Below are 13,928 nucleotides of genomic sequence, written 5' to 3'. Positions count from 1 at the left end.
ACGCATTTAGTTTCAATAAAATATTCCATGTGAAATTTGCAGGTAAAACAAGTTTGGGAAGAAGATGTCAATACATGAAACCATAAGATTAAATGCATTAAGCCTAAAGTTGATCCAAGATGATGAGTGAAATTTCAATGCTTAAAGATTCAAAATTTGTAATTTTTACACATTCAGAACTTCCAATCGGAACACTTTTTAGTGTTTCGATCATGTCTCAAGCTTCAAGACTTCGTTTTGGGTGTACTTTATATCTTTAGAAAGGGAATTTGAAGATCTATTCAAATATTGGATCACCAACACTAAAATGCATCAGGAAGAAATCCAAAAGCAAATATAAAGTTATAAGTTTCACATTGATGGACAGTTTTGACACATTTTCGTGTTTGGATCATATCTCCTAACATGCATGGAGTTTGGAGTTGAAATTTCCACAATGAGTAGACAAGATGCAGACTATCAATCAATTTTCTTGGACTTTTTCCATTGGGAGACGTTAACTTGGATAAAATAAGTCATCATTTAACATGTGAAAAATGACTCAAAAGATGACAAAGAAGTAGGCTTAGAAATTTATTATTAGCAAGTCATTTTCCTCTTCACAAACCTCTATAAATAACCTTTGGTTTTAGAATAGGAGGCATCTTGAAGTTGAGATCAAGACCATTTTCTTGTTAGTATTTATTTGTTGTTTTATCCTTGTAAAGTATTAAGTTTCTTGTATCTAATATGTATTTTTCATATAAGTTTGAGTTGTTTAATTTTGTTATGTTATTCTAAGTTTTCAATGCGGAGGTGAAAAGGTGAAACTCTTGGCAAATATTAAGGTAAATTTCATACTCATCATTTGAGCTAAAATTAATTATCAATCACTTTTTATAATCATACTTGTAAAGTAAGATATTTAATTTGTTATAGACAATATATGGCACCATGAATGTTTGGATAAATTAACCTTGATTTGTTGTAGACATAAAAATTGACATAATAAATATTTGAAATCTTTTTTATGAGTGTTGAAGTTATCAAGTGAATATAATATTATATGTTATATTTTTTGACTGAACTTAAACAGTTAAACTGTCATATTGCACCATCCTTTGATTATGGATTCATTTGCTAAACTCTTGGAGTTATTGGGCAATCATTTTGGGCACTCCTTTGATGGACATACATTTGCTCATGGATTTATATGATTAATTATTGGATGTACATTGCTAGATTATCCGATTGAGACCTCCATTATTGTGTGGATTCTAATTGAGTAATAACATTGAGTACTAAAATTTAAATCTTAATATGACACCAAAAGTTGATCCTCTAAGCTCAAAATATTTTCTTCCAGGTATTTGTGTTTATTTAATTTCTTGTGTTGACTTTTATTTTTAGTTCTAGTGTTTCACTACTTTCATTAATAATACTCATTTCAAAGTTAAAGTGTTAAATTTTTATTCTAGCATATAATACTTGTAATCTTGTAAATTTTAGTCAACTTTTTTGTATATTGACCTCGAACTTCCAAAATTTTATTAGTTGATATAACCTGAATTGTAAACCTAAAAAATCCCTGTCACATCACATACCTCAGCCATCGTCAAAGTTTTGGACAAACAATATAGCACATCTTCAGTCCACTCCCAACATTTGATGAAGTTTACAAAAATCTTGAAGTCAACCCCCTCTCTTCTTGACTGTAGACCTACGACTTCAACCATTAATAGTCGTGGTAGCCTAAAAAAACAATACACGAAAGTTTAAAAAAAAAAAAAAGAAAAAGAAAAAGCTTTGTGAAAGAATGTCAGCTCCAACGCTAAAGGGGATGAAAAATTAAAAATTGTACTCCTTTCTGCTTGCTTCATCGATACGATCAACTCCAACCTGAGATTTGTTGTAGATAAAACATTTAGCACTGTGCAAGGGATTAGCCGAATAAAAGAAGTAGAGGATTTGAAATTGGATGCTCTTTGGGGTATTAAACAACAACAACAACAACCAGACCCATAGATCCTATTTATAGTGATCCAAAACAGAGTCCCGATTGGAGTCATTTGAATCACGCTGGCCGGCTGGCGATAATTATTTCGAGTCTCGGTTAAACTATAAAGCCTGAAGTTTAATTCGTTTTAATCACATAAAAAAGAATGTAGGATTTGACTCAAATTACAATTGGAAGGGTAATGCACGTGAATATAAAAAAAGAAATGTTTGATATGGACATGCTGATTGAAGGAATTTAGTGGCCGCAAATTGATTAAAAAACAATTAATAATTTCTTTTTATTTTTGGCACCAAATTTGCTAAATGAAGATTAATAATTATTCTTTTAATAAATAAGTTCAAAGTACATGTAATTTTAACGATGTTACCGTGCTATTTCAAAATTCCGAAAAATATTTACAAGTCAAAATTATTGTGGATTAAAGTCAAAATTATTATGATAAAAATGATGGCATCATATTTATGTCATAATTATTTTTTAATTAATTTAATTGAGATATAAATATTAAAATTTTATATTATTCTAATTAAAAATAAAATAATTAAGTGATAATATTAAATGATTATTTTATCTTTAAACATTTATAAGTTCAAGAAGCTCAAGAAATTTTTGTAGAATTCTCTAAATAAGTCTAACAACTTGAAGAAATTTTGAAGAGCACCACATACGTTCTGAAAAAAAAATTGTCTTCTTACCCAATTCAATCGTGGAGAAGAAGACTAAAGTTGCATATGAAAAAGTCCCCTTTCAATCTGTTTAAACTGAAGAAAGGAGGTCTAAATCTTTTTCAAAAGCAAATCAAGCCTACGCTTAATGCAATCCGCATCCATTCAAGACCAAGTTAGACAACTCTTGGATCGAAACCAAACCAGAGAGATCGAAGCCAAACTGGAGAGAAGAATCAAATGATTTTTTTTCTTTATATTATAGAATTTTTTAGAAATTGTAACTTTCTTTCAAAGTTATTAATAAATTGACTCTGAATTTTCAAGTTCACTTTCACAAATTAAATATTAAAAGTAATAGATGAAATACTCTTATACAATATTTAATTTTACAATATTTATTTTAAACCTTTTAGATTTTATTAATTAGCATATTTGAAACAATAAAATTTTAAATTTAATTATTCGACTCCTTAATATTTTATACTCTTCGATATAATTTGAGATTTTCTTTTCGTGCTTAACTATCGTATCTTATTCTTTAACTATAAAAATTTGAAGTCTCTGCCTTATGTAACAAGTATAATTTTTATAAGGGTTAATGCACTATTTGTTTTTAAAGTTGCACTTAATTATCATTTTAGTATTTAAAAAATCTTTTATATCAGTCGCGAATCGTGTTAAAAAAAGATGACGTGGCATGCTCACCATGTCACCCACTTTATATTTTCCTTTAATAAATTAAAAAATAGAAAAATAAAAAATAAAAGTAGAAAATCTCAAAAATTTTAAAATATTCTAAAATTTTAAAAATATATATTTTAAAATATATAATATAAAAGAAACACAAAATATAAAAACAAAAGGACAAAAAGTCTCATTTCTTAAAAAGAATAGAAAATATATAGAAAATTTCCAGAAAATAAAAAGAAGAAGCATATTTTCCTTTAATATATATACTTCCTTTTTTAATCTGTATAATATAAAAAGAGCGAAAATTGAAAAAATAGTAAAATTTCAAAATCCAAAAATTAAAAATGAACAAATATTCGAAAAGAGAAATATATATATATGTAAATGTACAGTAAATATACACATGGATAATATGTTATATATAAGTAAAATGTTCTTTCCATGAGGATAAACTGAAAACATTCAAAATGAATCTAGACACGTGATTGTCTAGATTCAAGTGAATTTGGATAATAATTTGTTTAGATTTCTTATGCATTTAAAAATAAAAAATAAAAAATATTTTTTAAATTTTCAAAATAAATATTTTTAAATTCTTTTGACACATGTTAACATTCTATTGGCTAATTGCTAATCAGTCCAAAATCAACAGTGTTAGTCAGGTACTAGTAAAAGGTGTCAACTTAGCTTATGGATTTCAAGGTTAGGTGTCAATTAGGTCTAAAAAAGGTTTAGATACCAAGTAGATACAAATTGCTAAATTCAAATACATTCATATATATTAACCCTAATTTTAAAAGATGACTTCAATAGATACGAAGTTCAAAGTTCAACATGTTGGAAAAATTGTAATTTATGAGAACTTTAAGGCATATTCTCAGTAGGTAAAGGTGGAGAGTTGAATCATAAAATTATGGTTTCATATTCTACTCCATGAGACATTTACAATGATATATCATATGCTCAAAATGGTTGAGCGATGAATAAGAAATTGATGTTCAAAGTAAGCTACTTGTGAATATTTGTTGAGAAAAAGAAAAGCTTAGATCCCACATTGGTTAGACCAATTATGAGACGTGTATATATATGACAACCCACTTAAAAAATAATTGAATGACTAAGCTTAGAACCTTACTTCACGTGCAAGGGTTTGTAAGTTTAAACCTGTTGGGATTGGGGCGCACCCGCACCCACACCATGTGGGTGACATAAATTGTTTAGACCGGTCAAGCCCAATAATAAGCCAGCGAATATTTTAACACAATACAAAATTTATTTTTTTTCTCAGAAAATATATACAAAATCTGATTTAAAAAGACATATATCTTGATTTTATTTAATTCTAATCAATTTGATTTTATTTTATTTTATTCTAATCAAATTGATTTGATTTAAATCAAATTGATTTAATTCCCCCTTTAAATGCAGAGTTTATCTCCTTATACATGGATATTTTCAAAATTCCTCCACTTTGAATGCCTATAAAAGGCTAAGACTTCTTCAAAATCTTTTGCTTAATCTCACTCTCTCACACCGAGATTATTTTCTCTCTAAAAATTCTTCTCTTTTCCTCTCCATATTTTTCAAAGTTTCGGTGATAGAAAAAGGCATCGTTTATTAGTTGATCAATGCAGAGGTGCTATTGCTTCAATCATCGTGTTGTTATATCTTGAGAGACATTCGACCAATGTTTCTCCAAGTACCATAGAAGCGGTCGAATCTGTCTTAAAGAAACTGTGTAAAATAGGCCTCAACATCTAGTAAAACTTGTTTCTTCTTCTTAATTTCTGGTTTTTATTATTTTATTTATTAGTTTTTCATATCCGATAATTTAAATATAAATTATTCAATTTATTTTATTTTATATATATTTATATTTTTTTCACTAATTAACATGTTTTTGTCCAACACAACATTTATAATAAATTTATACACCCTCAAGTAACTTTCTTAATAAAAATTTCTCTAGTAAACCTATTTTGTTGATGAATTTCAAAATGTTTGTTGGCATTGCCAAGGCATGAGTATTTTAAACATAGATGTAGTTTTAAAAATAACATCAACGAAACATATTGTTTGAAACTAATAATAATAACAATAATATATATGTAATATGCACAAAATAAAAATAAATTAAAATAATTTAATTGTAAGTCAAAATAAATTTAAATAAGTAAATACATGTAATTAATAATATTAAATCCACTACGGTTGCTCATCTTAGGAAGTATTATTCAACGTATAATGTCAAAATGTGTTATCATGTTAGTGAATGAAATTTTGAATATTAAAAATAGAGTTATAAAATATTTATTTAACAATTAATTGGGCCATAGGTAGAGCAATAATTTATTTTAAAAAACTCTAATAAATCTTAATTTGATGAGGAGTTAATTTGTGACACTAAATTTAGGTAATAATTGAATCATATGTAAAGTTGAGATGTCATTATTTGCAATTTTATTGGTATTATTTAAAATGTAAAAGGACAAAAGTACCCATATAAGAATATAATTTATTTCAAATATGTAAAAGTAGTTTAGTAATTTCTCCAACCGAGTTGGCATCTAGTTGATTTATGGCACTATTTAATCAAGGTTTTAAATAATTTTACAGATGTAAAAAGAAAAAAAAAGTACCCTTGTAAGAATTTAACTTATTTCAAATACATAAGATTAGTTTAGTAATTTTCGCAATCAAATTGGTGGAGTTAACTCGTGACACCAACTCGACTTGTCCAAGAACCGGATAACCCTCCTGGCCCGACTTAGGCCGAGTTTGGACAAAAGTTTTTGTACAAATAATAAAAAAAATTTAAAATTTTAATTTAATTATAAAATATCAATTAAAATATATTTTAAAAGAGTGAATTCTTTCTTTGAAATTAGAAACAAGTGATTAATAAAGAGAAAGTAAAGTTTTTGGCATGATTAAAGAAACAAATTAAATGGAAGTAGCAAAAGAAAACAGTGTTTTTGGTTATGGAAATCCCATATTTCACTTTTCAAGACAAGGAGACTGACTAGCTTCCTTTATGCCCCTTAACGGCCTGCCCCGCAATTATTTTATTTTATTTTATTTTTTGGGGGCGTATACATGAAGAGCAGTGGATTTAATATTATTAATTACATGTATTTACTTATTTAAATTTATTTTGACTTACAATTATTTTATTTTATTTTATTTAAATGTAATTAATAATATTAAATCCGTGGCTCTGCTCTTCACTGTCTACTCAACAACTATTTTGGGTGATTTAGAATATTAAAGAAAAATAGGTTTATTAATTGCCTCCACCAAACCTAGTGGGAATAAAAAGGGAAGGGGGTGAAAGCCAAATTCATATATTGACAATGTGGTCCAATAAATGGATGAAACAAAGCAATTGCTAGAATATACTACATTTGCTTTATAATTTTGTCAATCCCTTCAAGGCATGCAAATATCCAAAGAGTGAGATGGCATAACGTGGTGGATGCCCATTCACGCTTATAGATATCAAAGTCAGATATTTTGTGATGAGTTAGTTATCAATCAACAACACTTAAATAGCTGAAATATTTTGTTCATTTCCATCTTAAATTAGTTTTCGTAAGCCGAAAGTTCTGGTGGTATTACAAAGCAAAAGGGCAAGAATGTAACATTAATAAGTTGGAACTTTTAAGAGCAAAGTTGGCATGGTTTAATATTTGGGAGCATTATAACCTCTATTTCAAACGTATACTTTCTCAATTTCACATCATCTTAATCAAATTTTATAATAATGGGAGTAGATAATAGGAAAAAGAAAAAAGAAAAACACCCAAAATCCGTAGACATAAATTTGAGGACCAAGCTAAGTTAGACATGCCTTGATGCCAAGGGAAACACAGACAGACAACCCTATACTCCAAGCACCCGTACAGTCCATTCTCCAATCGAACACCCACAATCACACACACCGATCCATTAATATTGACCCCAAATCAATAATAAACTATATGCAGTGGTCAACCAGCCATTGAAAACACTTGCATTTTGGCTTTATGACTATCCTATAGGATGGTCCAATATTGTGAACCTAAACTAGAAACTTGGGAAAAGGGTAGAGGTTGATGATGAAGCGAATGGAGCAGCCTATAAAGCTCATGGATTTTACAAGCTCAAAAGTATTGTGCTCTGCTCAGGGTCAGATGGGCTCAACTTCCAATGTTCGCCCGTCTTCTTTTAAATACTCTGTTATATAGTACCAAAAAAAAAGATTTTAAACGGAGGAACCCTAAATTTTAAGAATATATAAATTTATTAAAAAATAATATTAGCATTAAAAAAAAATCACAAGTTAATTAATCATTGAAAAAGTAAAAACTCTCTCCGAATAAATAATTCATATTTTGATTTTGTTTTGTAGGTTTAGGAAAATTTTGGGTAAGCGGCGGAGGACCAATTTCTTCTAGACAAGTTAATTAATCATTGGAAAAGGAATGTATGCATTAAGTTTTGCTTTTAGACAAGGGGGTCTTGGCTCCAATTTCTTTTAGAAAATTTCAATACCTCTTTGATAATTTTTAATTAGGTCTTAATTTTTTAAAATTCTTATTAAATCTTTTAATATTTTTAAAATTTTAATTAAACCCTAAAATTTATTTTCAATACCCCACCATTACTTTTAGAGTAGTAGAAGGAGAAAAGTTAATGCAATGGGGTTAGCCGGTTGTGAAGAACCAAAAAAAAAAAAACAACAACAACAACAAAGGGGTCAAAATATGATAGGAGGGTGAGAAAGCCTAAGGTTGCCCGTGGATATTAAAGCATTTATTTTATTTTCATCATAAATAAGTAAGTAATAATTAAAAACTAAACAAAAATTGTGTTCCCATCTAGGGTGTAATCAAGCCAAGACGAGCTTGAATATTGTCAAGCTCGAGTTTGAGCTCGATACTCAACTCGACCTTAATCAAATTTTTATTTTTAAGCTCAAATTCAGTTCAGGATATAATCAACCTGCTTGAGCTCGATTAAACTTGTTTACTAATTTTTGTATTCGAGCTTAAACTCAAGCTTGAGCTCGGTTCAATAATTAAGCTTAAGATTAATAATACATATTAAGGGCAATAATGTAATTTAATAATATACAAATATGAAAAGCTCGATAAAGCTCACGAACCATTCGAAACAAGTATTACTAAGCTCGAATTCGACTCGATTGATAGCTCAAGCTCGACACAATAATTATCGAATTGAGTTTAAATTTTTTCGAGTCGAACTCAAGTAACTTGCGAGCACCAATATCTCATTCACACCTCTAGTCCCATCTCATGGGCAATGAAAAGAGTGATAGGTAATAGAGAAATTGATTAAATATTATGTGGACAAATAAAAACATTGGACCACACCCTCATAGTCATCACTATATTCTCCTTGTGGTTCGGATGAATGTTCTTTCATTTTTTATAAATTCTGAAAAATATATTGATACAATGCTTACTTTTACTCATAAATTTTTTTCAACCCTTAAATTGGAAGAAAAAAAATACTTAACTGTGCTTGAATTCACGTCCACCTCGTTGTTACAATAACAACCGTACCAACAAAGCTAAAGTTATATTTTTAGATTTTATATATTCTGATCACTTTCTATAACTTTTAAAATATATATTAGTTTTTAAATATATTTTTATGGATTTTTATATATTTTTATTTTTATAATTTGTTAAAAATAATATATTTGATATTTTTTAATTGTCATATATTTTGGGATTTTTATATTTTCCTTTTATATATTTTTTATTTTTAATACAATACTGTTTCTATGCATAATCCTTCCAACCCTTAAATTGTAAGAAAATGTGTTTAAATACACTAAAATCGTGTCCTTTCTATTGTTGCAATAACAAATGTCCCAACAAAGCTAAAGTTATATTTTTGGATTTTTATATATTTCTTTGCTTTTTATATTTTAAAATTTTATATTAGACTTAAAATATATTTTTATGGATTTTTATATTTTAAATTTTTGTTAAAATTACATATAATTGATTTTTTAAATTGTTATATATTTTTAGGTTATTTTATATTTTATGGATTTTGTATATTTCTTTTACATAAATTTTTATATTTTTTAATGCAATTCTTACTTCTACTCATAACCTTTCTCAACCCTTAATTTGGAGGAAAATGCACTTAACTGTGCACAAACTCATGTATTCTTTGTTGCTACAATTATAACGATACCAACAAAGTTAAAGCTATATTTTGAATTTTTATATTTTTATATTCTATAATTTTTACGTATGTTTTTACATTACATATCTTATTTTTCTATTTTTAAATTTATATATTTTGTAAAAAGAACATGTTTTCATTGGCCAAATTAATTTTCCGAAAGTAACACTTTTTTTAAAGGTTTGTTAAATAACTGGACTAAAATTTTATGGGAATGATACTTTAGGGACAAAATGGTAAAAAAATATAGAGGACTAAATCATTAATTAAGCTTAAAAATTAAAAATTATTTAAGAAAAATTAAATGTGGCGGCTGGTAGTTTTGATAGCGAAATACTAGGGATTACTTTTATGTGCACCTGCTTTAGTAATTTGGAAAGCAGAATATTATCTTTTAATCAATATTATTTTACTCTAATATCAAACATTTTACTAGTTCATTATTTTATTCCTTGATTCTAAGTTTATTTTATTGTTCTTTGTGAAATAATTGAGGTGGATCGATGGAGGATTTTTTTTTACTAGGGTAGGATACCTATTTTGGCTTTTTTCACATCGTTAATGCATTGACCCCTTTGAGCTAGAGTGGATATAGAGAAGAAAAGGCAACCATACATGGAAAAAGGAGAGAGAAAGAGGCATATATGAGAAACTATGATCACGGCTACATACAAGGGTCAGCATCCCACCTCTATATCTGATCTGCTATTAGAAACTTCGTTAACAAAAGTCCATCTTTGTTTTAATCCTTCGTGGATTGAATCTTGATGGAATTGTAATTGCAGAATCAGCATAAACTTTTTTATCAGTATCTTAGAAGCAAGTGGGCAAGAGAAGCATAAAAGAAAGGAAGATCAAAAGAAAAAAAAAAACTTTGGGTTACATGGTTAGAGAGCTCTGTGAAGATAAACCAAGGAATATTGTCTCATCAACTGGGTTTTGTTACTCAGATGTTTCATCTGGTAGCTCCCATCCGGTGAGTCAGATCCAAGGCTTTGAATCCAACCCAGACCCAGATATCTTCAACTTGGCAACAGGCATGGAGATGATAGGGTTTTCAAAGAATCTACCGCAACAAGGTGACAGTTACACGGCGGTGTGGAAAGGGTCCTTGAACAAACATGGAAGCAACCCTGATCCTTCATCCAATACAATCAATGAGTCAAAAAGCGATTTCTATCAACATGAATTCAACAAACCTGAGTTCACAGCTGGGATATCTGAAACTGAGACTAGTACTGGGAATCTAATAGTGGGAGCGGAGACAGGTCCTTGGCAAGAGAACAGGTTGCTTGTTGATGATTCTTCTTATAGATGTGTTTTTCCTTGTGAAGGAAACGAGAGGCCAAGTCAGAGTCTTTCACTCTCTCTTTCATCAAATAATCCTTCGACTATCGGCCTACAGTCTTTCGAACTCAGACAAACCACCAGTCACAGCAATCATGATCAGCAACATGATATGAGGTTTATTGGTTCAAATTCTAGAGATGGTTTCTTCGAAAAGGCTGCAAATATCCAACAGCAACAACAACAAGCCATCCAAAGCGAATTTCTGGAAGAAGCTGCGAATTTACATCATCAGGGGCAGTTCCAAGTGGGGAGTTCAAAGTTCTTGGTCCCAACTCAGGAACTTTTGAATGAGTTTTGCAGCCTCGGCACAACGCAAGTTGATGCATCAAAGGAAAAACAGATCCATAAGACCAAACAGTGTGATGATGACAATGGAGCCAGTTCTTCATGGAAGCAACCCCTTTATTCCCTTAACTTCATGGAGTTGCAGAAAAGAAAAACCAAGCTGCTTTCAATGCTGGAAGAGGTGTTACATGTGTATTTCACTTTCAACTTTTTATCCTCAAAGATCATTACTTTTTTTCCAAAACTTTTTTTTTTAAAATAAAAAAGTCATGAAATTTTATTTTACTGGGTGTTGATTGAAATGGGGATCTCCATATTTGGTTTCTTGAACTAATTTATTGACTTGGGTCCTTCCCATAAATGCCGACACCGTGACAATTCTTGCTTTTCATTTACTTTCAGGAACCTCAAATCCTTTTTCTTTTACCATGCCTTTGTTTTGTATGTATCCCCATGCTTATTTTTCACTCCTGTATCCCTTCCTCTCTTCTCATGTATCTTTAGGTGGATAGAAGATACGGACACTATAGTCATCAAATGAAAGCAGTGGTGTCTTCCTTCGAAGCAGTGGCTGGCAGCGGGGCTGCGTCAGTATATTCAGATTTAGCCTCCAAGGCCATGTCAAGACATTTTAGATGCTTAAGGGATAGGATTGTTGGTGGGATTCAAGCTACAAGGAAGGCCATGGGAGAAAAAGACCCGGTTGCACCGGGCACAAGGAGAGGCGAAACACCAAGGCTGAAGATCATAGATAAAGCTTTGAGGAAACAAAGGTGTTTTCAACAGATGAACATGATGGAGAATCAGCCATGGAGACCCAAAAGAGGCCTACCTGAGAGATCTGTTTCTGTTCTTCGAGCTTGGTTGTTTGAGCATTTTCTTCACCCGTAATTATCTCTATTTCTCTCCTTCATACTACAAGACTCAATCATTTTATTTTTGTCATCTTATTTCCATCAATAGCTTCCTTTTCCTATATATTTGATTGGGTCAACTTCTCTCTCTTATTTTAATTAACGTAGATTTGATTCCGTTAAGATATATTTATGTATAGGGCCCATCTTTCCCTTACCATCCATGGCTGGTGCCAAGTTTCAATACTAACTACGAATTTTCATTAATTGAAGGTATCCCAGTGATGTTGATAAACATATCTTAGCCCGCCAAACTGGTCTCTCAAGAAGCCAGGCATGTTATTTTATTTTCTTAAACTCCCCATGAATTAATCTATGTTATCGATGGAGCATGTCTTGTTGGGATCTTAAATATTTATTATTATCATATGCAATTATTTTATTTGTATCATATCAAGATATCATAATACTATAGTTGATCATTCATAATATTATAGTTTCAATTCATGTTTTCAATAGGTATCCAATTGGTTCATTAATGCGAGGGTAAGGCTATGGAAACCAATGGTGGAAGAAATTTACATGGAAGAAACGAAGGAGCACGAAAACAACATGGCCTCCTCAGATGCAGTTACTACTATCGATGGTGATGATAATATTGGCCGGCCTAATCCAAATATTCTTCTCACCGATCAGAAACCCACACCGGACCAGCTCGTTCGAATTGATTCAGAATGTCTATCTTCAATTGTCAGTAATGACCCAGAAAAAAATGATGCAAAAAGTGCCAAAACCCTTCAAAACCAGCACTTGCATCAACATCATTATCAGAAACAAAGTTTTGAAACCTCTGGTATAATGGAGTTGGACTTCTCTTCCTACAGTCATCATCACACATCGGGTGGAGCATCTTATAATGGAAGTGATTACAATGCTAACCAAAGTTGTTTCAATGGCGGAGGAAGTGTATCATTGACGTTAGGGTTGCAACAACATGGTGGGACTGGGGTGAGCTTAGCCTTCTCGCCTGCAGCACAAAGTTCAATTTTTTACCCTAGGGACCACATTGAAGATTGTCAACCAGTACAGTACTCACTTCTTGATGGTGAAGCACAGCATTTGCCTTACAGGAGCTTGATTGGTGCACAGTTGCTTCATGATTTCACTGGATAGCTAGGTATTAGAGAAAAAAGAAAGAATGGAAATGGTAGATAAGTAGTTTAGGCAACAATGGTAAATACTGAATACATATATATAGCTACATTAATTTAATGGCTGGTAGCTAGCTCTTTTGAATTGGAAGAGCATGTCTATTTACTACAAGGCTAACTTGGAATTATTACCAGCTATTGATGCTAGGTTATACAGATATTTGTTTCCTCTTTGGGTTGAATCTGTTTTGCTAAATCTTTAACCTATTACATCACTTTGTTAGTCTCTTTCTCTATCTGCCTAAGTGTTTCAATTCAACTTTTCAACATTTTCTTTTGGGGCCCAACTAGATATTTTTTATTTTCGTTTTTTCGCCTTTTATATAAAGAAAATTTAATTTAGCTACACAATTTGGTTTGAGGGACCTTAGCTTTTTAGATCAAGACAACTCCCCCCACATAAGAATTACAGGATATTTGTGGTGGTTTCAATTGTTGTGGTCCCTAATTCATCTTCAAGGAACTGATATTTCATGTAAACTACCAACATGCTTTTATGGTTTTATGCTACTGATGGAAAGCTACCTTTACTAGCTTCTTTTTATAAAAATTCATTAGGTTTTTTTTCTTCTTCTTCTTCTTTTTTTACACAAAAAGGGTTGATTTGAAAAGGAAAACCCCTAATGAATTTCCATTTCCCAACAATAAATTATTGCAAATCACCTAG

At 30.4% G+C, this 13,928-nt stretch overlaps 1 protein-coding gene across 2 annotated transcripts; it reads left to right on the top strand.

Annotated features, from left to right (window-relative positions):
- Window positions 1-10,080: 10,080 nt before the first annotated feature.
- On the top strand, window positions 10,081-13,471 carry LOC105791407 (homeobox protein BEL1 homolog). 2 transcript variants are annotated; one of them, XM_012619473.2, is made up of 4 exons: window positions 10,081-11,377; window positions 11,701-12,083; window positions 12,333-12,384; window positions 12,570-13,471. In XM_012619473.2, exons 1-4 carry the CDS (start codon window positions 10,445-10,447, stop codon window positions 13,221-13,223), a joined length of 2,022 nt encoding a protein of 673 aa, XP_012474927.1. In that variant the 5' UTR covers window positions 10,081-10,444; the 3' UTR covers window positions 13,224-13,471. The 2 variants fall into 2 exon arrangements, with proteins under 2 accessions (XP_012474927.1, XP_012474926.1); XM_012619472.2 differs by having other exon boundaries at window positions 10,083-11,377; window positions 12,324-12,384.
- The last annotated feature ends 457 nt before the right edge of the window (window positions 13,472-13,928 follow it).

The sequence above is a fragment of the Gossypium raimondii genome, chromosome 8 (genome assembly GCF_025698545.1).
Source record: "Gossypium raimondii isolate GPD5lz chromosome 8, ASM2569854v1, whole genome shotgun sequence".
Lineage (NCBI taxonomy): Eukaryota > Viridiplantae > Streptophyta > Magnoliopsida > Malvales > Malvaceae > Gossypium > Gossypium raimondii.
Note: the sequence above shows the minus strand (reverse complement) of the source record. Positions and strands in the feature narration are given on the sequence as shown.

Excerpts from the sequence above, each read along its gene's own strand:
- LOC105791407 (XM_012619472.2), top strand. The coding sequence starts at position 10,445 with ATGGTTAGAGAGCTCTGTGAAGATAAACCAAGGAATATTGTCTCATCA. Across the intron at positions 12,084-12,323 it reads TTTGAGCATTTTCTTCACCC|GTATCCCAGTGATGTTGATA; the intron begins GTAATTATCTCT and ends CATTAATTGAAG. Across the intron at positions 12,385-12,569 it reads CTGGTCTCTCAAGAAGCCAG|GTATCCAATTGGTTCATTAA; the intron begins GCATGTTATTTT and ends TGTTTTCAATAG.